Source organism: Phalangium opilio, unplaced genomic scaffold, assembly GCF_054372755.1.
Source record: "Phalangium opilio isolate 3A_F unplaced genomic scaffold, DU_Popi_V2 ptg000003l_1, whole genome shotgun sequence".
In the NCBI taxonomy this organism is placed as follows: Eukaryota; Metazoa; Arthropoda; class Arachnida; order Opiliones; family Phalangiidae; genus Phalangium; species Phalangium opilio.
The window spans coordinates 9545211-9568873 of NW_028324145.1; the positions used below are offsets into that span (position 1 = coordinate 9545211).

Consider the following 23663-nt stretch of genomic DNA (forward strand, 5'->3'; position numbering starts at 1 on the left):
GTTTTCTTATATAAGTAGAGTGGAATAGCGGTTAGCCCTTTCGGACTTGTTCAAGGTGGAAGTTATTCACCATTCCATCAAAACTTTACTAAGGTTAACAATAATAGTTAGTTCATTCATTATATAATAACGATGGTCCCGATATTTCCTTGAAAATTCTCACGACCCATTCTCCAATAAGCCCTCAAAATAATAATAATAAAGAAAACATCAAAAATGTAATAATTCGAAATGGGACATGCAACCGGGAGTCCCTAAAGCATCTCTTTCTGGATATATCTCGCTCGATTAAAAATAAAACATCGTTTGATGATATAACTTTTATACTTTTGATCTCTCTCCTAAAACTTTACCGTATAGATTATTAAACTCAAAGAGAAGTTCCGCCAAACAACTTAATAAAGACAGTTATGGATAAAAAATATTCTTTTTTTTCTCTCTCTCTCTCTTGCAATACCCAACGGAGGGGGGTATAGAAAAACCTTTATAATTGGTCCCAGTATAACGGCAGAAACGATATTTGGTCCCCGAAAACATTCACCCTTAAAAAGAACCATATTTCTAGTAATAAAATAATTTCTTTCAATGTATAAATCTATCCCTTCCAAGCGTGGAATTGATACGTAGGTAAGGGAAAACCCGGTTGGACTCGGCAATGCGAACAAATCGGGAAATAACAAGGCGCTTTATTAATGCCAAGACGTACAACGTTTTGCTTTTTCTTCTTCTTCTTCTTCTTTTCCCTTTTTTTTATACCGTTCTCCATCTTATTACTAGTTAAGGGCCTATTTGTCGGCCTGGGCAGCATCTCTCGGATCCCTCCCAGGATGCCAAACTATAACGGGGGGGGGGCGAGGGAGGGGGGAAGGAGAGATAGCTATAGTTCCCCTTTATGTTACCAGCTTTGTACTACTTTACAGGGGCTATCTATAAACCCTCGCAAATTGATCACGGAGGAATAGGAATAATGGCGTATACCCCCATCTTGTTCAACAGGGCGCGGTAGTAGCGACATCTTGACTTTCAAACGAATTTCAATACTACATCCTTAAATTTATATACTGAATATGTTCTGTTAAATAATACTTGGGAAAAAGTTTTAACTCTAAATGAAATATTTCAATTTACAGAAATATATTTAATTATTGGTCCAAGTGTCGTAAGTTTCCAAGTATACTTGTTAGAAACAGAGAGAGATTCCCCGTGTCGCTATTATTTTTCCCCGATTGTTTGTGTTATTGTATAACTATTGTTAATTAGTCGTCCGTTTTAAAGACAGCATCGCGAAATAAATACCTTAAACATATCTGTATAACTTAAGACCTCTTCAGACTAAACTACAATCTTCCGTTCATGTGTGTGTAGTCGCTTTTCAAGCATAGTCTAAATGGGCCTTAACTGCAGGGATTTACAAAAATTATCTTAAGATACTTTGAAACAAACATCAAACAACCATAACATAAACACAAAACTGCATTTAAATAAAACAAAACGCGGATAGAAAATTTCTCAACAAACAAATTAAAAGGAGTCGCGCGTTAAAGGAACACGATTGTAGCGAACTTCACAGAGGAAGGGTTAAAAGTATCGAAGCGAAGCTAATTCGTTATTCGTTGTTACGAAAATTGAATAATTAATTAGAAATCGCGTGTCTCCATTCTCCCCTCCAAAGTCCGTAACTATTCTATTTCGAATGAGACTGAACGGAGGAGAGAGAGAGAGAGAGGGAGAGAGAGAGAGGGAGAGAGAGAGAGGGAGAGAGGGAGAGAGAGAGAGGGAGAGAGCGAGAGAGAGAGAGAGAGAGTTAGAGCGGCAGAAAAGAGGAAAACGGGGAGAATATAATTTGCCTGGCTATGTTAATGAGCTTGGCTACAAACGCGTCCTTTGAATCAAACCTTATTTCGTAGAAAGCGTAACTCTGCCCCTTCCACTTTCACACACACACAAACTGTACATGAACTCTCCCCGCTATTCGATTTAAAAGGGAGAGAGAAGCAAATGAAATTCAAGCTGTAGCTTGGACGGAAAAGACTTTCGAAGAGAAGGAAAGCTAGAAACGTACGCGATAATAAGGGCCCAACTAACTAGGTACCACCAAACTTAAGGAATAAAGAGTTACTCCGCGCGAGCAATTGATGCTGTTAAACTTTGGTAAAGTGAGTGGGTAGTACTTGGAGAAAGAGTTCTTAAGGGATGAGAAATACGTTTTGATACACGAAAAGCATATCTCGAGAGAGATTGCGAGACCCGGGGGAAATGACGAAATCGCGGGTCCCCATCAAGACAGATGGCCCGGTGCGCTCTAGAAGGTACGGTCCCCGGGAAAACTGACCCCTCTCTCGACGGTCCTGCATATCACGAATCCGCTAGAGTTATATCTAATTGAAATGTCTTCGAAATCTAATTTGCTTTACATTTCCCCCACCATTAACGCTAAGCTTTCAGCTATAGAGAAAGTATTTGGTCACTTCATAAAATTCGTAATATTATCACACGATCTTATTCAGAAAATAGAAAGAGAATGCTAGTCAAATCTGCGAGCGAACTTTGCCAGCGGTCCTAATAGTCGTAGAAACGTTTTAGGGTGGTGCCTTTTAATTAAAAGAGAGACCGCGAAAGAGGAAAAGAGAGGGGGAAGCGCTAGAAGGAAGCAATGGGATAGAAAGTGTTTAGCCATCCGAGATGATGGATTCGCCCAAGACGCCGCCGCCGCCTCACCCTCCGTTACACCATAGGCACGCAGCTCCGGCTATAAAGCCAAACCCCAGCTAACCCCTTTAGTCCCTCGCTTTTCGTTTGCGTCTTTTGTTGGCTCCTTAATAACAGACCATTTCACCTTTTCCCGCGGAATCGGGCCCCGCTAGCGCGTCTTAATCCATAACCTACTGTACCAGGGGGTGGTAGGACGACAGAGTGAGACGAAACCGATCTTTCATTGGCTTCCTTCGAACGTCTTTTGTGTTTGGCGCGAGCGGACCCTCGTTCTAATATAATATAAGTCTTCCAATATTACATGGTTAAATTTAACCGAGTTAACGGATTCCCCATTATTAATTCTATTAAAACGAACCGTTCGCCTCCCCCCCCGACGTTTCGTAAGGTTTCAGACTAGTTAAAGACGTTAATTGAGATTGGGTGTTGCTACGTGATATCTCTATAACTACATTAGAAGTTTGGTACGCGTATTCGGAAGTTTTGGCAGTTTCCCCCCTCCCCCTTCATGGTAGGTGCGCGTTTAAAATCTTAATCACAGTTAGTTAAATTAACGAAGAAGATGTGCACGCTGTATAAAATTCTTTCTCAAGATTTCTTCATAATTATACAGGGTGTTCCCATATAGAACCCACTCACTGTACGTCGATCCTATAATTAAGTTCCCTTACTGAACCACCCTGTATTTCTATATTTGAAAGTTGAGAATAAAAGTAACCTGATCATTTGTTTTTCTATATTTTAGATTTCTCTGGAGTTTAAATCGTTCATTTCGTAGTCAAAACACGACTCCAAAAAGGAAGGTAAGTTTTGAAATTTCCTTTCCCTCTATAACACGTTTTTTCCCTTGAATTTCATTTCATAACACCGTTATTCATATTTCGAAGCAATTCAAGCCCATTAAGGTTTTAAGGGTATCACGTTGCCTTATTAGAATTAAGGTTAATAAATTAGATCTAGAATATTCTTGGAAATAAGCCTTAATAATTTGAAGGAAGCGGTTTCCGAGAAGTACTCAAAATATACTTTGTAATAAACACTTCATATTTCGGATGAAACACGCAGCTGTAGCTCCCCCACCCCAAATTCTCAAAATCTATATTATTCCTTCGTAACAATGATAATAAGATATTCGCGCTAATTATATAGTCATAATTAACAGGGAAATTTGTCACTCACCCAAAATAAGCCGCAATTAGTAAATCCCTCGATGTTTTTGCAGGCATATGAAAGGTAAATTGTCCAACCAAAGTTCACTCTTCAAATCATCCACTTTCCAATTAAGCAACGTCACTATCTAAATTAAAAATACAAGTAATTAATACATTAATAATTGATGTCAATTACAAGGGTCAATCGTCGCGACCATATAGATAAAATTGGCTAGAAGACGGTTGACCCTCTACGGAACCTAACCTAAACAATTTTAAAACTAATCTAATCTAACTCAAAGCATATCTAAACTATCACACCATAAACACAGAAAGGGTTATCTTGGTTTTCTCTTTTAAAATACCCACCCAATTTGCGAAATTTCATCCTTGTACATTGAGATGAGGATTCTCAGTGTCACTCGTATAATTCCCCAATATGTTATCATCCTTCACAAATGCCAAAAGATACTAAATTGTCCACGCCTAAATGCATGCACTAATATGAGTGGCATTACTCGGTAATGTATGTAAAGATAACCAATTAGGAATTTAATCCCGGGACACGAATCTTCCGTTGAGAAACAGTAAGGGAGTGAAGGCGGTAAGGGAAGACGTTAGGTTATTGGGGCGGCGTCTTTCTTTCGAAGCCGAGGAAGGAAAAGGATTAAGTGCTAGGGCTTGAGAAACGCGGTTACAACGATAATGTACGCTGACAAGTTCATCCTCGCCCTTCAATTCTCCTTATTCCAGCCCGGAAAAATACAAAGTCGCGTCCCTCCCAATGCCCGACTTTCGCAGTTAGGCCTAATATAGATCCAGATGTAGATAAACGCGAAGTTTATGTAACAGCAAGTTAGTTATTGCCATTCATATATTCAATTATTTTTTGCTACTAGAAAACGTTTTCAAATTTTTGAATTTCGCGCCTTAACAACAGTATCTCGAGGGATTAAACGTAGTATCACGTGCTTTGTGAATATATTAATATTCGTTAAGCCTTAGTTGCGAATTCTAAAATTTCTCGTGCTTTAAGAAACGTTAGACGTAATGCCACGTAATGAAAACACAGTCGGTTACACGTGATGAAGAGAATCTAAAGTAAATGTTGCTCCAATCGTGAATGTCACGGTAATTTTAACGAATAACTTTAGTTTAACACACTTCACTTGAGGACTAAACTCTTTCGGGCGGGTACGGGACAAAGTCGTCCATATATAGGCGGGGACTTCTTTATAAGAAATCCTCCTCAATATTTCCTTATTCTGGAAGTCCATGGATCAGGAAACGCGCCTTTTTCAAAACCCACTACACCCAGCTCGCGCCAAACAAGAGCCAGAATATAAAAAAGGGAGGCTTTCCATATAAAAAAGATCAAGGAGGAGTGGAAGAAGAAGAAGAAGAAGAGGTGGATTGCGTGTAATACAACGTGTTTATTGCCAGACCAGCGCCTTTCAAATTATACACCATCGGACTTTGGCCGGGTGACATCGAGCGAATGGTGAAAAGGATAAGTGTGAGAGAGACATGTTGCCTCTATAGAACTTCGCCATATTAACTATTCATTGATATGTCGAAAGTCATATAGAGAACTTTGTACGATTTTTGGAGCAAGAACCGTGTTAGAATTCAGAATTAAAAACAAAAGTGATAAAAGAGTTGGTAAAACATAAACCAACTTAACAGGGTTTCGCCTGGTAGATCGCTTCTTCCTATACACAGAAGCGCGGCAGTTGAAACGGCTCTAAAGGCGCATGCAAATACAGATACAATTCAAAACTTCACACAAAGAATGGTGAAATGACTAACTTTCGTAATTCTAAACGATTAAAAGCGATACAAACCTGTGTTAAAAATTAAAACACTAAGGTAAGATACGCGAACGCAACTCGGGTAAATGAAGTGAAGTGAACCTAGTACCTACATAGCATCACCAAAATAAAAAGGAAAGGAAGAGAAAGAGGAAGGTATATAAAAGAGAAAAAGGAGGGAGAGAGAGAGAGAGAGAGGGAAGAGTATAAATGTCGCGGCTTAAATGTTCTCGGCGACCGAGAAAATCCCTCTCAATTCCCTCCAATCAATTTTTTAGAAGAACAAGCGTTTATTTTGACACCACCGAAAATTGAGGAGCCGCTGTGGCGAGAAAACTAAAAGAGCCCCTAACCCCCTCAAACCTTCCTTAAGGAATAAAAAAGGAGGGAAAAAAGTAAAAAGCTAGGAAGAAAGGTATAAAGAGGGGAACTAGGATGGTTGAAATTTTTATTTGTCAAGCTATATAGGAGACTTAAGGGTACCGTGCACAACCCTAGCTGGCTTTAAAATATATAGCCCAAAGCCCGTGCACGATCATGGACGCCGCTTCCCTTGTCCAAGAGTCCGTGAGTTTAAAGAATAGGGGGATTTCGCTCCCGGTCCAAAAAAGGAAAAAGCCCCGATACTTAAAAGCTCAGAAGGGAAGGGACTGACCAACAACGAGTGACCAGAATCAATATAAATCTTAAATCTATGTTACGTATAGCGGTAAGTCTAGCTTTGAAAAAGTTAGGTATCTAAGACATGGCGACCTTTTCTCAACTGATAAAATATTTTAACTTAGACTTCCATGAACCCATGAAGTGATTTCCATGAGTTCATATGACGTCTTACGCATAAGGTGGGAGGGGGAACCCGAGATCACTTTGTCCACAACAGCCATTAATTCAATCTTTGAACGTTATCAGGTTTTCTTGTTAACGTATACGCCTCCAAAACCAAAGACTTTAGTTACAAATGACTCCTTAGAAAAGCGAAGAAGCGTTATTAAGTATTCAAAGTGAAATTTCTAAGAATATTTTAAAATGTTTCGAGATAAAGAAAGACTTTAGGCTTAGCTCGCGCGGCTTACTCTCGGAGAGGACTTTAGTCGCAACACGTTCTGAAGATAACATTCAAAAATTGTTTATTCATTAAAGCCCCCAACAGCACGCCTTGAAAATGATTCCTTTAACTCCGGAGACGGGAGGATTTCAGGCCCAACACTGCGTGTATCTCTAAAGCAGCTAGCTAGCTCCCAACTCTAGTCGCCCCCCCCCCGGCCATCCGATCCTAAAGGCCTTAAAACGTCATTGACATAAAATTCTCATTAATTAATTAACAGATAAAGTATACGACGCGAACCGAGGGGAGGGGAAACTAGCTAGCAGCTTCTGTTAACGTGAAACGACTCAGTTCCCTAAGCCCGTAACGAAGGCATTAAGCAGTCGTATAGCGGTACCGTGTACGACCCGGGACATCGTCCGAAGGACATCAACTTGAAGTTACTGAACCCAAAATCCTCCGCAACAACGTTTTGCAATATTTTTGATACAAGATAGTAGATCTTCTATGGTCCTGCGCATCTATAAGTCAACCTTTTTAGTACCACTGAGTATTATGGGTCAAAACAACGGAGTTAACCATTCCATGATGATAAAGTTATGATATTTTTGGCAGTCCAACACATTTAAAACTTTAAAATACTTGTCTTCGAATTTATCTACTTCACAAGGAGTCGTTTGAGTACATGGTATAGTTGAAAATGCCGTAGCAATTGGGGTATACGTCAGGCTTATAAAAGGAAGGATAAGGAAGGGCCGAGGAGGAAGTTAAAACCCGGGTATAAGATGGTGCATGGAGCGCTTTGGCTGGCGACTGGCAGTGGTGCAGCGTTCTAATGGGCGAGGGCGATTCCGAATTCGCGTTGCCTTAATCCCCGTCGCCTTTTATCTGGCCTGGCACTTAGCGGGTAAAGGCCAGAGTCAATTTGGATGGCTAATACCGAAGACCCATTTTCCTCCGAACACCGAGACAAGCATTCATCCCTTCCCTAAACCCCCATTCCGTATAATATAGCCCAGTTCGATCAAAGGCTCCAGCGAGATTAATCCAGACTATCGGTACGCGAGACGCCTTAGTCTCGCGAAGGCAAGACTGATACGGAAAACCTTTGTCCATAAAAGGGTCCGTATCGATGTAAGGAGAGTATAATAGACCATTTTGACGGCAGCAATGGACATGTTATTGGAATAACAATGTTTCCAAACGTACGCAGTATCCCCATCAAAGTTAGGCACGTTCTGGCACAAACCTTCAATCGAAATGGTTCGTATACTAACTAAGAAAGTTACTATACGCCTCTACCATGGGACATGAATTAGCGCAAATTCTCAAGAATATTGAACAGCATCTCATAACTGCAAGTTGTAATAAATAAACCGAATTCTCGCAAGTTATAATAACTTTCCACTCAAAATTTAATACAGGGAAAGCTTCTTATCCCGTTGCACTTGAAAACCTAATTACTCCTGTAGTTCAAACTTGGAAGTGAAATCTAATTAACCACCATAAATCAAGATTCTTCTTAGACTAGTAGGCATTCTCGATTGAAGGGGGTAACGAGGGGGGAAGTGTAGTATATAAAAGAGCGGCTTTGCGTCAGCTGGATTAAGTCTCTTTCATTACGTCACCCTGAATCGACTACGGGATTTCTGATTGAGAAAGACGCTCTCGGAAGCATTCCCTCCCTCTCTCTCTCTCTGTTCTCCCGCACTCTGGGATCATCCTTACATCGCTAATTTATCCTCAGGCCTTATTGGAATAGATCTTTGCCTACATCTCTAGACTTCCCCTTCCATGGTATTAGTAGGGGTGTTAATCAGACTTGCCGGGCGACGGCCTATTACGTATAAATATTCCAATAGCGTACGTATACTGGCAAGGAGAATGTAACAAGGGGTTACAGTATAGTCCCGAAATGGGTGATGCTTAAACTACAGACTTAAGTCGTAAAATAGCTTCACTCAATCCAACATGCCTAGCTGCCTTAGTACTAAGTCTATCTATAAAAATGGTTGGTTTTCGATGCCTTTTTAAAACAAGAGCACTACTTTATCTTACGAGATTCAACTTTAAGACTTCGTTTACGAAGTAAAATTAAATTTAGAATGACCTTGATATCCCATTCTTATTTCTGTGCGTCTTTTGTGGGCCGGGCTCGAGTATTATACGTCACGCGTCATAATTCTGATGTCTTTCTAACTGCGATTTCATTGGTTGGTAGCAACGCGAGGTCCTACGCACGCACAACGCGATAGATATTAAATTGGCGAGGTAAAATTCGTCATATATAATGATTACTTCAGCTAGCTTTTCCCACAAAATTCGCCGAGATACGTCGAGAACATGACAACACAAGATCTCCGATTTAAGGCATCTTACATTATCAAAGGAAGCTAGTTGTCTTAGGGGTGGCGTTTTTTGTCTAAAATACGGAGGTTATTATTGTAATTCCGATTTCATCCGCTGAACCATCCTTCTCTCTAAGCTTACGGAGCAGTATAATCTAAAAAAGAAATCCCCCCGTTGATCCATGACTGTTGATGACCGAGGACAAGAAGGGAGAAGAGAGAGCGATTCTCCTTTTGCAACGGTGTCTGGTTACTGTTACCGTGTCGAATTCAAACCTTTTCTCTTATTATTCACCGCTATTCTTTTTCCTATACATACCACGCGATAACTTATAGGCTATCCACCAAGAGAAAGATATGGGGCGCCATCAGCTTTAGCGGTAATTCTAGTCACTAGAAGATCATCGCTTGATGTGGGTTTTTTCTTTTCTTTTTACAAAATTTTAGTGTTTATCCTGTACAGGTGGTTCCAAAAAGGGTGGTAGGACTTATGGGTGGTTTTGAGTCGAAAATGTTCAATGACGTTATATCAAAATCGCCCGTACTTCGGTCCCACCTGCACCATTTTTGGAACATCACTGTTCAGTCGGGATTTTTTCAGAAAAAAAAAAAATATAGGAAACACTTGGGAATGTTTTACATTAACTAATATACTTTTGAAAATAGCAAGGCTCTCTTGGCGAACGAATCTCTTGGGAAGCGAATAACGCCCCGCACTTTCGTCCTAAAATTGATGGGTCAGAGTCGTGGATGGGTCTGCATAATTCCATCGACAAAGGCTATTCTTCGGCTATCAGTAGCTCTATTTTTTCTCCTTCATATCCATCCTGAATCCTCCGTTCCGTATATAGAAGAGGGTCCGAATGCATAAATGCAAGAGTTTTCCCGTATATACCCATCCCAACTTATCTTCAAGTTGACCCTCTCTCTCTCTCCTTCTCTCTTTTCTTTTGTTTCCTCCGCGGTTTTCTTGACTCAAACGATCATTTTTCGCCTCATTAACTATCTCGCTCCATTCCTCCATCTTTCCGTGTTTGGGTCGGGTTTAGTTTCAGTCAAAAGGGGTCAAGTATACGGCCACGATAATGATTGAAGTGATTTTATAGCGAGATTTTTGATAAAATAAGAAATTGTATAGCCCGTGCATTGTTTCGTTTGGATAAAATTTATCATTAATACTGACTTCATCATTTTGGGATGAAAATTAAAAATAATTTAAGCTATATTGAAAAGCAGGGGCAATTAGAGTCTTAGCAAATATTATCCATTGTTTCCGAAAAATGGGCGTCTGTTCCTAGGTCCCTAAAAGTATGGCCCAAAATTGCGATACTGACTATATCATCTTTAAGATGAAAATTAAAAGTAATTAAAGATATATTTAAAAGCAGACGACATTTGAGTATCTTGGCGAATGTTATCCTTTGATTCTGACAAATGGGCGTCTGCTACTAGGTCCCTAAAAGTCAGGAAAAGGCGGGAAGGGGTGGATAAAAAGTCCCAGTGACGAACGGACGGTAGTAATAAATCTGCCACAAAGCTTTTTTCCGGTGGAGAGGCATTCAGAGAGTCGGGTCTTAAAAAACTCTGTTTAGAGAAGCAAAATAGGAAGATACAACTGAGTGCGTCTAAGTATAAAGAGGCAAAGAAGAACCAGCTAGCCATGGTGGATGGGTGGATTTGTGTGTAAAAAAGGGATGGTTTTCCCGAGGTTTTCCTTAGGATGGAGGATGGAAGAGGTGAAGGAAAAAAAAGCAGTCTTTACTCAAAGTGTATGGAAAGAGGATTCGGAGTGCTTGTCTCTCTCTATATAAGCCGCTATTACGGAGGTCGCACTCAATACCCGTCATACCAATACCAGAATTCAACGCGGGAAAAGTTAAAATCCGTCTACACCCACGTTGGAGCGTGCAAGTAGTGGTGGAAAAAGTTCATGGAAATTAGGTAACGAAGAAATTGTAAAATTAAGGTTCGATGAAATGAGAGACTTAAGTACGTCGCCTCAATTTACTGGCTAAAATAAATAAATGAACCCACCACACTCATGAACAAATAAGACTTAATTTCTTGTCTTTCCCTATTTTGGGGGTCGTGATACGCATTCCTCAACTTCACATCGGATCCATCGTCTTCGCAAAGAAGCGAAATGGTACTATAACGTCAAATCCTTTTCACCGGACCACGTTGCACCTCTTTTCTGAGACGGTTACGGGTTCTCGAGCGCGGTAAAAAGTCTCGCGCGAGCTATAGTCTCCCGCGCGAAAGAAGATGCCAAAAATGAGAAGGAAGAGGCTGGGGATAAGTTAGTTGCGGGCGCGAGGAGAGGAGAGGTATAAGGGAAGGAGTGCGTGGATGTCGGCTTTATACCAGCACCGCTATACCGCCGCCCAAAAGAGAGCGACGCATTAGGCGACTACAGTGAACGTCCATTAGCCTTCCGAAGATAATGAAACGAAAGAGCCCGCAGCATCCAGCCGAGACCGAGAAGAGCCGCGGCAACTTCGAGCTTTTCCGCGGAAAAGACAGTCTTGGGTTGGGTTGGGCGCTGGCCCACCTCCCTCCACCCGCAACCTGAGAGTTACGCGTTTTAATAATCCTCCGCTTGTACTATAGAAATCTCCGGAGGGATATGGACCAGTAACGCGCACTAACCAGGAGGTGAAAAGATTTATAACATGGGGGCAAGAAGAGGGTGGGTTTTGCGATGCTCAATTTCTCACCAAAGTTCCTTATAGATACACTTCTTCTTCTTCAAAAGTGTAGCCATACATTGATAAAAACGTTATAGAAAGACGCGTGGCATTAGTTTAGACCTTTCGTAATTTGCTCTATTAAGTGTTGGGGGTATAATTTTTGGTAATAACAGTTGGTCAAACCTGAAAAATCAAGTGTTGGGGTATAATTTTTGGTATTAACAGTTGGTCAAACCTGAATCATCAAGTGTTGGGGTATAATTTTTGGTATTAACAGTTGGTCAAATCTGAAAAATCAAGTGTTGGGGTATAATTTTTGGTAATAACAGTTGGTCAAACCTGAAAAATCAAGTGTTGGGGTATAATTTTTGGTATTAACAGTTGGTCAAACCTGAATCATCAAGTGTTGGGGTATAATTTTTGGTATTAACAATTGGTCAAACCAACAGCAATTAGACCAAAGAAGCAACATTTGAAAGCTAGCTCGTCACTTTACATCGTAAACATCATCCATCAAATTCTATTACTTTTCTTTTTAAGTTTACTATTAGGGATGCAACGATGCATCGGTCAAGAATCGGCTTCGGCCAGAATCGGCCACTTGGCCGAATAATCGAATCGGCCGATTTTTCTAAGGTAATCGGCCGATTTTTTTCGGCCGACTCTTTTTGGTTAGATCTAATCTTTTGAGCTAGTATAAAGGAACTAACAAGTTTGCCATTTAACGAATAACGTAATTTAGCCAAATTCTCCGTCAGCCCACCTTTCAAAAACGTTACCAGTACCAGTCACTCTCTAAGAGCGTGGCGCACTCTCTAGTCTAGTGTGGGCCTCTAACCGTATTTTCGGGTTTACCGTTTTTGAATTTCCTTCTCAACGGATCACGTGAAGTCTTACTCCTCGGCTGTGCGCCGAGGTAGGTGCGCGGGAGAGCCATGGTGCCCGGCCGTTATAGTTTGCCTTCTATCTTTGACTCTCCTTTCGATTTGTGCTCACTGCTACTTCCCACCAAAGAGAATATACCAAGAGGAGTGGTAACTTTGTAAATAGGGACCGGGACTGATTTTGAGAAACAAGTTCCGGTTGTTCACGTGACCGTGTCGTCTACTTAAAAATTACCTTTTGTACGTCAACGGTCAAACCAGAAGTCAACCCTTTGCTACCATCAAAAATAAGCAGCTGACATAATTTAACCAATAAAAGGCTTAGCCACTAAACAAAAACCGGATCTAGTTACTCCAAAACCGTGGCCGGGCTTTTCAAAAGCCCTGTGGAAGGCTAGACTTTTTGCTCCTTTTGGTATATTCTCTTTGTTCCCACCCGTTTCACAAACAATGTCGCTCTATCACAGTCTGGATTTTATTATTGTCAGCTATCCCTCTAATGTGTTTGGTGTAGGGTTCGAAAATTACGGTAATTTTGGAAAATGGTAAATTACGCCGTAATTTACCGCGTAAATTACCGTTCATGGTAATTTACGAAAATTCAAAAATTAAATTATATTGATCGTTTTTAAGCTAAATAATGAAAAATATCACTTGAACACGGCTATTCTTTTTATAGCATAGTATCTTACATTATTTAAACACCGAGTTTTGATGTTTGCAGCTCAAAATACTTTTGAACAGCAACATCCACTTTCTTCTTCTTACCTATTTTGCGAATTATTGCTATTTCACGTTTTTAGAACAAAATTCTAGAGATGGGCCGATACCAGTTTAAACCGATACCGATATATCGGTTTAGTCAAATTTCGGTGCCGATATTGGTATCGGTATGGGCCCATCTCTATAAATTTCTAACTACAGCTTTCCAGCTGAAGCAAACGAATTCGACAACAAGAATAGACGAGAAAATCAGATTTCATTTCCTTAATCAAATTTTTATCACGCTTGCCGTTCGACCTTTTATGACTTACTCATGTCTCATGGGAAGAAATAAGTGTGCATGCACGGGTAGAGCAAAATATGGAGCTTTTAGACCATTTTCCAAGTGAAGGAAATGAAAATTCGGTGGTAAATTACCATTTTCAGTGGTAAATTACCATCGTGGTAATTTACCAGCGTAAATTACCACGGTAATTACCAGGGTAATTACCGTTTTCGTAATTTACCCGAGAAAATCGTAAATTACAGTTACCCTGGTAAATTACCGTGTAAATTACCATGGTAATTTACCGATTTAGAACCCTAGTTTGGTGTCATTGTCTCTAGCGTGTATTCCTGCAGTCCCTTGTTTACTTAAAGTAATAATACTTGAAGTCTTGAATGCTACTTCTTGTTTTTAAAAGGATGAGAAAGGAAAGGGGTTTTTTTAGGAAATGAAACTTAAAACTCACTTTTAAAATTATTTTTTCCTATCCGGAATGCAAAGAAAGAACTAATCAAAAACAAGTTGTAGCAGAAAGAATGGACAAAATGTGTGTTGAACTAAATGAACTGGTATCTCGGAAACCAAACCAGATAAATTATTGTCCTTAGACATTTTTGACAAGTTGTACTCCTATACTAATGCCTAAAACGTATAACCTTGAGGCTTCGGCCGATTAATCGGCCGAAGCCGATTTTTTAGAGACCGATGCATCGAATCGGCCGATTCCGAAAAATTACGAATCGTTGCATCCCTATTTACTATAAATACCTCAAGGTAATGCATTTCCCCTTAACTCTTAATTTCCCAGGGACTTTCACTGAAAAGGTTTTCAGAATTGAACTATAAATACCCGTTTTCCATGGAAAATATATACTCCTTCGCTTCCAAGTAACTTTTAGAAGTATATAGCAGCTTATTGTTCTAATTTGATATATAGTATAGAGGGGGTATATAGTATACGTCACAAATCATCTCCCGCTGTCGCGAGTTAACCCAAGGAGTGAGCGAGCGAGCTCGAATCGGTAAAATTCTCCTGCGTCCCCAAAAAGGAGCGACTCGGAACAAAATTCAGCGAGGGTCTATATGCTCGAAAGGGGAAAAGAGCACTCAATTTCGGGGACAAGCCTGTCTCCCAAGGCGATTTTAAAAGGGATCGTAATTATTTTTGGGCCGAGGCAATAATGAATCAGACGATAATAGAGTTAGAGTCGCTTCCGCACCCCCAGCAAAATTTAACTTCTCTCTCTTTCTCTACGTCAAGTTACAATCTTAAAAAGGAACTAATTCGTACTGGAATAATCCCTAATTTCTTCTTATACTAAGGGTAAACATTACCGTGGCCATTTTTTAAAAGCTTCTTTATTTTTTTTTCTCTTCATCCGTAAGGGTAAAAAAATCTGGGGATAAATTTTAAAAACCTAGAAGGGGTGATAAAGAAAGCCATGGGATAAGGACGGGTGGCATTTGTTACTTCTTACTTCGTTTTTTTTTTAAATGAAAAATGAGAGAGGGTATGAAATTTTCTAACTATTTTTTAAAGAAACTTGAGAAAAAAAATGAGAAAAAAAGGAGGGTTTGCATTTGGTAGCCTAGCTTTGGGGCTTTTTAAAAAATATATGAGCCTAGGTTCTAGGATATCGTTTTGCTTTAAAAATCGACGTAATGTATTAGGACAGCTCCTCTAATATGAATTATTATCAAAATTTTCTCAAGATGCGAGCTGCCATTTTGATGAAAATAAGCAACTGACACTTAAAAACTATAATGATTCATTGTTAGATTCGCAAAAGCATTTCTTAAATATTATAATTGAATGAATTAAGGTCTATTTCTTTGACATATGGTCAATAGGTAATTAATATCGTAGTTGATAACTGCAAGTGTTGCCGAAATTAGAAATATTTTGGGTTAATTGGTAGTTAACAAGTGCTCGCGTCGTAGCTTTAAGGGTGAATTTGGTAAATTTAAAATAAAATTAACGATGGAGTAACGCTATGCTTATCAAACTTGTCTTTTTCCCATTTAAATTAATTAACTTCATTAATTACCACCAGTTACGTAAGCGTACTACTTACACTCCAGTTAATGAACTTCTAACGTTATTATTAACCCGGCTGGGTTTTAATTAAACTATACGCATTTCCTTAACAGGGTGTATACATACATATATATATATCTCTAAATATAAATACCTCTCAATTTCATTACGTGGCTAAATTAAGGAAATGGATAGAATTGTTCGCGTGGTTAGGTTTATTTTCGTATATATTATTATAGTATTATAACACTGAGTGCTGTTGCACGGCTTGGCGTTGCAGTCTGGCTAATAACTTATTCAATCCAGGGCCTAAAAGGTTCCGCCATGAATTACGTGATATTAACTATATAAGACCTTGCGACTGACCATGCAGCTAGGGTGGGGTCAAGAATCGAGAAAGGCTGATCGTAAGCCAATCTATAACGGATAAACCGCGAGCGGCCTATATATTCACTCAAAACTCGGTATTACGAAACTAATTCAAGAACAAATTTGAAGAGAAGATAAAACTAAATATATTCCGTTATTGTAATGATATTCATTCAAATTTGAATGTGTTTTTCATTAGATCCTCGTTTAAATCGTGCGTCCAAAGATTAATTTAGTAATAAAGGACTCGAGAGATAAATATTTAAATGAAAATTTCCCATTCAACGTGACTATTTTTCGAAATTTTCGGCGGTTTAGAAAATTGACGATAAAAGGTAAAGATTTAAATGTAAATTTATAGATTTTGGAAATGTTATTAGTAAAACGTTTAAGACTTCCCCCGCGTATACGGTTCTAATCTTAATTCAACGCTCTCTTATTAACATTTGGAGAAAACATTACCATGATTATGTAAGCCCCTTTCCGATAACAAAGACGCAAATATTTGATAAGGGATTAGTTAAAACTCAACTCACGTTTCTTTGATGCGGCGTTGTTATAATGAAGATTTCTTGGTTGTTTTTGTTAAAGCGGATGGAGGTGAAGGGTGACTCCCTCCCGCACCACCACAGACGAGGAGGTCACGGTCCTCCTCCGCCTTCAAATCCGGCGACTGTGGTCAGGACATCCGCTGGCATGATGGGTGGACGAGTGGGAGCGGGTCCTCAGGGCAACGCCGGAGGACCCGGGAGCGGCCCGGAGTGCGCCGGCTGTCAGAAACCAATCCGGGAGCGGTACTTGTTAAAAGCGCTGGATCAACTATGGCACGAGGATTGCCTCAAATGCGCCTGTTGCGACTGCAGGTTGGGAGAAGTCGGATCCACACTCTTCACCAAAGCCAATCTCATTCTCTGCAAGAGAGACTACCTCAGGTAAATAAATACAATTTTGAAACCAATGGTTTAAAAAAATATCTAAATAACTAAAAATTTAAAAGCCATCCCAACATAAATTCATTTTGTACATTGTCTTACTGGTTTCATCGTGTATACCCATAGTTTAAACACGGTGTTTACGTATTTTTCTCATGTTAAATTCTCGCGCATTCATGATCTAAAATGACCATACTTATCACGAGAAAACATCTCAAAATTTTAATTGTCTCCTTATCCATTTTATTCGATCACTTATATAGTTTCAATCGAGGGCTTTGGGTAGGGGCAAACGTTCTCTTTGTAAATGACCAAATTGTCGCACTAAGGGCGGCTTCACTAGCTATCCATTTATAATGTTGAACGGAAAAGGGCTAAAGGTGCTGATACCCTTTAATCACGTCTTTTCGAAAATACCTATCTAGCAAAGAAGGTCTTAATGGAAAAGAAATATACGCGATTGTTAAGGAAAACGACTCTATCGCCTTGCTAATATATATAGGTAAGCGGTGTAAGAAACTCATCGGGATACGTGATTTATCGACAAATGCTATAGTTTAGAAGTATTATAGGTAATTCCCTCCCATAATAAAGGCCATTTCGATATAAGATAGGTGCAAATAGTATAATCACCTTCACCAGCACCTTAAAAAAAGATCAAAGAGCCATACGGCGTACGTTGCATATAGCACCCCATCGAAATTATCTAGATCCATCTTTACAATTCCATTCACGCACGTTACTGGACGCTCGCTTATTTATACTTTCCATCAAACCTAAATTGAACTAAAACAGAGCTGTTAAAATTTTCAATCGAAATGGTCTATCTGGCTAACGGAAAAGGTGAACGTGTGGTGAGGTATCCGTCTTAGATCAGGGCGGTCGCGCGCATGGATTAAATAGGAGAAGGAAGATAGGGAGGGTTGGTGCATGGTGGCTAAGGGTACATTTCCCTTATCTGAGAGAGTTGTGTGTGAGTCGAATGTTTGGCAATCGCGACACGGGCCTCTTATGTTTAAAGATAAAGTAACCCGCAAGCTCTTCTAATGGAAAGAGCGATCGTATCCAGGAGGCAATAAGTGGAAATGTCCTTTACGTGAGACCATCAGATCTCTTCCTCCATATAGATCTCCCTTCTCTTACACACAAAACTCTACCGCGACTAGGGTCCTATACGCCCCCGTGCACTATATACTCTGTGTTTATGGATGTCATGCTATAACTAGCTACATTCGGGTTTATTTCCCCGGCCGGGTTGAAACGACTAAGCGATTTTTTTTTATACCGAAGCACAGTTGGTTTCGTCGTCATAGTGACCGGACCATCTATGAATATTGGGCCCACATCGAACCTAGTGCGAACGAAACTTCAATCACTATTGGGGAGGGGTGGGAAATCTACACGTAAATAAATGTATATATAAAATTCGTGCAACTTCGCAAATGTGCATGAGGAGCTGGTGAATTTAGGGGGAGGAATGCTTAAATTCTCTCACGCCTTGCCTTGCCTTCCTCTTGAGTGAATTGTTTCCCGCAAACTCTGGGCCATTTCGAACACCCTATCAAACGCTTTATCGGCAAAAGTAAACGGTTATACATCGACTCATCGAGGTGAGAATGAACAAATAGGGGGGTTATTATAGTTAAAGGAGAACATTTATGGGCCATTTGGTTGGTATCTACAATTATCCAATGCGATATATTTTTTAACTTCGCAAGAAGTTGCACGATTTTCTGGATATAAGTCTACATACATTATCGATACTCCCCTATTGAAGGGAAACTAAATCGCAATGTTTATGGTACACATCAAAATCAGGTTTAATTTTGAGTCAAAGGTACTGTAACTGTAGTTAAACTTCACACTATCCTTTTGAAAATAAGGCAAAGTAAAGATCCTCAAAAATAACTGGACATTACGATGGGAATAAAAAAACTTTAGAAATAAGTGTTAAGGATAAGAATCGTACTTAAAAGATGGGCACACTAGTTTGAAGGAAATAGGAAATGCCCTCAACTGAAATGGGCAAGGAGCTTCGGCATGGTCAAAAAAAAAGGCTCAAAAAGCCCAGGAGGAACTTTTACTAGCTATAGTGATGTCCGAGGGAGGAGGTCCCCGGTCATTTTGGCCGTTGGACTATAACTGAACTGACCGTAAGCGATGGCTATAGGATCTTTTACGGCTTGTCCTGCATGGGAAGTAAAAACTAGTGGTAGACGACTAGCGAGGCATCTCGACCGGAAATGTCGGGCCCACTTCTTATCGGCGAGAGGAGCCGCTCTGGGAAATGGACAGTTTCGCCCTCGATCGCCTCCAGGCTCCCTCATTTCCCCACCTCCCTATAGATACTAATGACCAGTCCGGAGTTTTCTATAGAAAACGCCATGGACGTTATCGACGCGAGGTTCGAACCGTCTCAGGCCTAACTTAGTTCAGTCAGAATTACTAATGGTAGGACAGCGCGAGAAGCTAGGAATAAAATGCTGGGTGAGGGGATTGAGAGTTGAAGCCGAACGCGTAACCTTACGTCTCTATCTTGGTTATGGTTACTGGTAGTAAAAACTAGTACCAGTAAGTGTTTGTCCACTCAACAAAGCTGATTTTACACAAAGGGGACCCAAGTTTCTCCGTAGTTTCACAACTCGGCTTTCAAATGCATTCGTCCTTACTGAATGGACATCCTAACCATCCACCCTCCGGACACTGACTTTTTGGCTTTTGTGTCCCGGACGTCAAGCGAAGCAACTATGAATTTCCAATAGGCGGACGGTTCACGCGTCCCGCGGGCTATACTCTCGGACCATGAGACATCAAAGGAAGAGAGCGCCAATGGAGAAGAAGAATATGAAAAGAGAGTAACGGTAAAGGAAGTCTTCCTTCCCCAAAAGTTGCCCCAGCGCATTCCAGAGCGCCCTAACGCGACGGAGGGAGTCCATACTTCCTTATCGGTTCGACGGCTCGCTGAAGTGTCGCGTAAAACTTTTTTGGGTGGCAAGAAAGGAAAAGAAAAGAGTCCGAAGAGAGGTTCTTGCCTGCTAGGGATCGTGGTTTTGGGTACGGGTGTCATTGCGAGGGTCATAGCTTCATACGATGTTAGAACGGTTTCGTTCGGTGAAAGCGTCGGTTATCTGCGAACCTAACGCCTCATTAAGCGCCAGAAACTCTCCGTTTTTATTACAAAAGGAAGGAGTCGGGTTCGACGGTGGAATGAACAAATCAATTCTGTAAGGTCCGAGGAATGGTTATGCTCTTGGGTTACGATACCTGTACAGGGTGTTATACGCTGAATGCAACTTCCAAAGGTTATGAGCTTAGAAATTAAACTATGTCTACATGTCTTTTACACGAGAAAGGTACAGGGCTAATGATCAAAGCGAATTTTTTGACTTTTGACTAAATTAACCGCGAAATTCAAGACTATTTGCGTTACACCCTGTCAAAGTATTACTCTAAGACACTGCCGGACAGATAATACCCAAAAATCGTGAGGGAAAAAATAAAAGAATTTGTTTCAAAAATAAAATCCACATCTATAACAATTTAGTTGACGTGGTTGGTTTATCTAAACAATTCAAAGCTATATCTAGGTACAATAAGACTTTTACTGGCTCAGCATTAAATGGGCACGCGTCATATAACCTTTAACTTTAGTGTCAAGTTAGATTTGTTTAAGTATATATCTTCGCGATAGATAAAAACCCAACCGGATGGGTTTTCTAACAAGATTAGGGTTATACCGATGCTCTCCCCCTCATAATAAAAATATATAAAATATTGGAATGGTAGCGGAAGAAATCATTTGTTCAGCAAATATTTTTTTTCTAATAGTTCAAGTAAAAACCCCGAATACAGCATAAAGGTAGGACCCGTGTTACCGCAAATACATAGTTCCCCCTTTTGGGCCTAATTCACCAGACTAGAGTGGACAAAATATAGAAATTTAACCGTCCGATCACGTATATGTGAATCACGCAAAATCCCTCTTTTTTTTGTGTCCCTACCTCGATCTTAACTTTAAAACAGAACTGATATGGCAGTCATGTTAGTTTCCCCGAGTTTAGTATACTGTTATTACCTAGAGGTGCCACTAAGTCATGCATTGATGTAACGTGTCGGCGTTTCTTTTAGGGTATAGCCTAACCAACTTAGAGCTGATAGGAACTTCTATTGACTCGAAAACTTCAGTAGGATAAAAAAAATTTAAAAGCTACAGCTGTATACAGCGCGCCTTCTCCCTTCTTTTGACATCCAGGAGACAGATAAGAAAGTGTATATACAGTGAAACAAGTTCGCGCGCGCGTATAGAAGAATTCCCGCCACAAACTGACATTTCCCGCCAAAGAACAACTTCATCTTCGTTTTAAAACTAAAGGCCATGAGAATTCCATGGTCAGTGTTGCTATTTTTGAGCGCAATTCTTTCTAGAATCTAGCCCTTATCCTGAAGTAAATTTCTTACGATAAATACTCCTTTAAAAAAAGCGGTATTTCAGTAAAAAGTATATGGTTAGTTCACAGCGATATCGCTACAACTTCGTAAATCTCTTGGCCTAAAATTTGATAAACTGCGCATCTTTCAATTTAAAAACTTCGCCAACCAATACACACAGTTTTTTGCCTTTTCACCGCATCTTATTCAATATATATTATAAATTTGACAGGACCTTTAGTAAATCCAATGGGTCTAGTCCGAAAATTGCCGTTTCAGTGATTTCAATATATTCCACCAAACTCCCGATTATATATAGTAAACTTTAAGGAGGGCAGGAGAGAGAGAGAGAGAGAGAGGAGAGAGAGAGATGGTCTAGGAAACACGTAACCAAAGAGACTATTAAACAGGGTGAGGGGGCGGATAGGTTTGAGGAGCGTAACATCCAGAATGCCGAATACCAATCGAATCGACCAACCACGGTTATGGAGGATAGAAGCTGAGAGAGAGAGAGAGAGAGAGAGAGAGAGAGAGAGAGAGAGAGAGAGAGAGAGAGAGAGAGAGAGAGAGAGTTATAGAGACTCGAATGGAATGCTCAGGGCGGTCGAACCATTAAATTCAGACGCATTAAACTCAATCGAAGTGGGACGTATAACGGCCTGAGTTTGTAGCTCACTAAGCGTACGAGACCTATAAGTATATGTATATGTACATATATATCGAAATATATGGAACTCACTTCGCAATCCAGATAAATCATCCCTAAGCGAAATTTTAGTTAAATTTGAGAGAGTACCCTATACGGTTTACATGTAGTACGAGGAGCATGCAGTTAGGAAGAAGGAAGGAAGGGAGAAACAACTTGAAAGTCTTTAAAAACTTTTTAGCAATAATGTTTTTTTAAAGGAATCTATTAGAAGGATGAACCAGTGTAAATGTTCAATTTTAAACGTTGTGAATTGCACTATGACATCAACTTATCAAGACACTGTACAGTTTTGAACATCATTTTCAGGTTTTATACTGGTTTCCGGGTGTGGAACTACACTAAGAATTTAAATATAAAATTTATAAGTTACAAAGATGTACTTCTCTATCAATTAAAGCAGATTTTTGGCCACGTCGTCTGAATTTAACATAATCACTGGAGTCAAATTGAATAAAATCTAAGGATACACAGTCATTTCTTTAAAATTTCTTCCCTTAAATCGCTCAAGAGAGAGAGAGAGAGAGAGGGAGAGAGAGAGAGAAATTTGGCTAAAACGGCGGTTTTTCTTGAAAAAGAAGAGTCAATAAAATAAAACTTTTCGAGGGGACCAAATCGAGCAAAGGAGGGGTGTAGATTTTTTTTTCTCCTACCAAAACCAAACCAAACCCAACTTTTGCATATTTAAAGATTAGCGAGGAGGTATTTTTTTTCTCCCTTCGAATTTACTAACCTCCTCTTCCTCCTCTCTCTCTCTCGGTTTTCCTCCCAACTCGAAAACGGTCGTTAGAGAACTCGAGACTTTTTCTCCGCATCCAAAATCGAAATTTTGCAACATCGACATAGGGAGGAGGGAAGAGGGAGGCGGATTTTTAGGAAAACTAATGGACCGACTAGGATTTACTCCTCCCCACACGTTACACGGTAAAAAACCAAACCCACGGTAAGAGAGATACAAGTAAAAGAAAAAAAAAAGAGAAACGGGAGGAAATAGTGAGAATATCTTTTTTTTTCAAATCATCGTAGGAAAGATTGTACTTCGATTGAGACCTTCTTCCCTCTCGTACGGGTTTACCTCTCTCTTATTTTGCTCTCGCCACACTGTTTTATCCAACAAATATAAAATGTATATCTTTAGCAATACCCTACAGTTGAGAATCAAAATATCGTATATCATGTTTGAATAATTTTTTTAAAGAAAAAAAATCATTTTCAACAACCGCAATGATCTTGTAAAATTTGCAAAAATCAATGCAGGAACGCGTTTAAAAGGAGTAGGGACTTAATAACAGGTCTTACTGAGAGCACGCCCCCTTAAACCACTGTTTCGAATAAATATTGCTGCAAATTGCACCGAATAATACCAAATTTCAAAGCCAAACATTTTTTTTTAAAGATGCATCGAGGCTTCTACATCTCCTCAACTAATCGCTAACTATTACTCATTCCTACTTCTTTAAAATATATTAATTCTTTATTCCAACTTAATGGAACCCAGAGTCAATCTTAAACAAAATAAATATTATCTATTAAACTAAATATAACAAAAACAAATGTTCAT

At 39.8% G+C, this 23663-nt stretch overlaps 1 protein-coding gene and 1 long non-coding RNA gene across 4 annotated transcripts in view; one reads left to right on the forward strand and one right to left on the reverse strand.

Moving 5' to 3' along the window:
• Window positions 1-23663, reverse strand: part of LOC149717669 (uncharacterized) — a 180873-nt gene that overhangs the window by 104137 nt on the left and 53073 nt on the right. Inside the window, exons 6-7 of the long non-coding RNA XR_016367242.1 lie at window positions 16573-16947; window positions 3892-4009 (exon numbers count right to left, since the gene is read on the reverse strand). This is a non-coding gene — a long non-coding RNA (uncharacterized LOC149717669). The remainder of the gene's footprint in view (window positions 1-3891; window positions 4010-16572; window positions 16948-23663) is intronic.
• The window catches only part of LOC149717674 (uncharacterized), a 67887-nt gene that overhangs the window by 29753 nt on the left and 14471 nt on the right, over window positions 1-23663 (forward strand). For all 3 annotated transcript variants that reach the window (XM_089840497.1, XM_089840502.1, XM_089840492.1), the window contains exons 2-3: window positions 3458-3515; window positions 16628-16968. In XM_089840497.1, the coding sequence (XP_089696623.1) occupies window positions 16631-16968 (338 nt within the window). In that variant the 5' untranslated portion in view covers window positions 3458-3515; window positions 16628-16630. The remainder of the gene's footprint in view (window positions 1-3457; window positions 3516-16627; window positions 16969-23663) is intronic.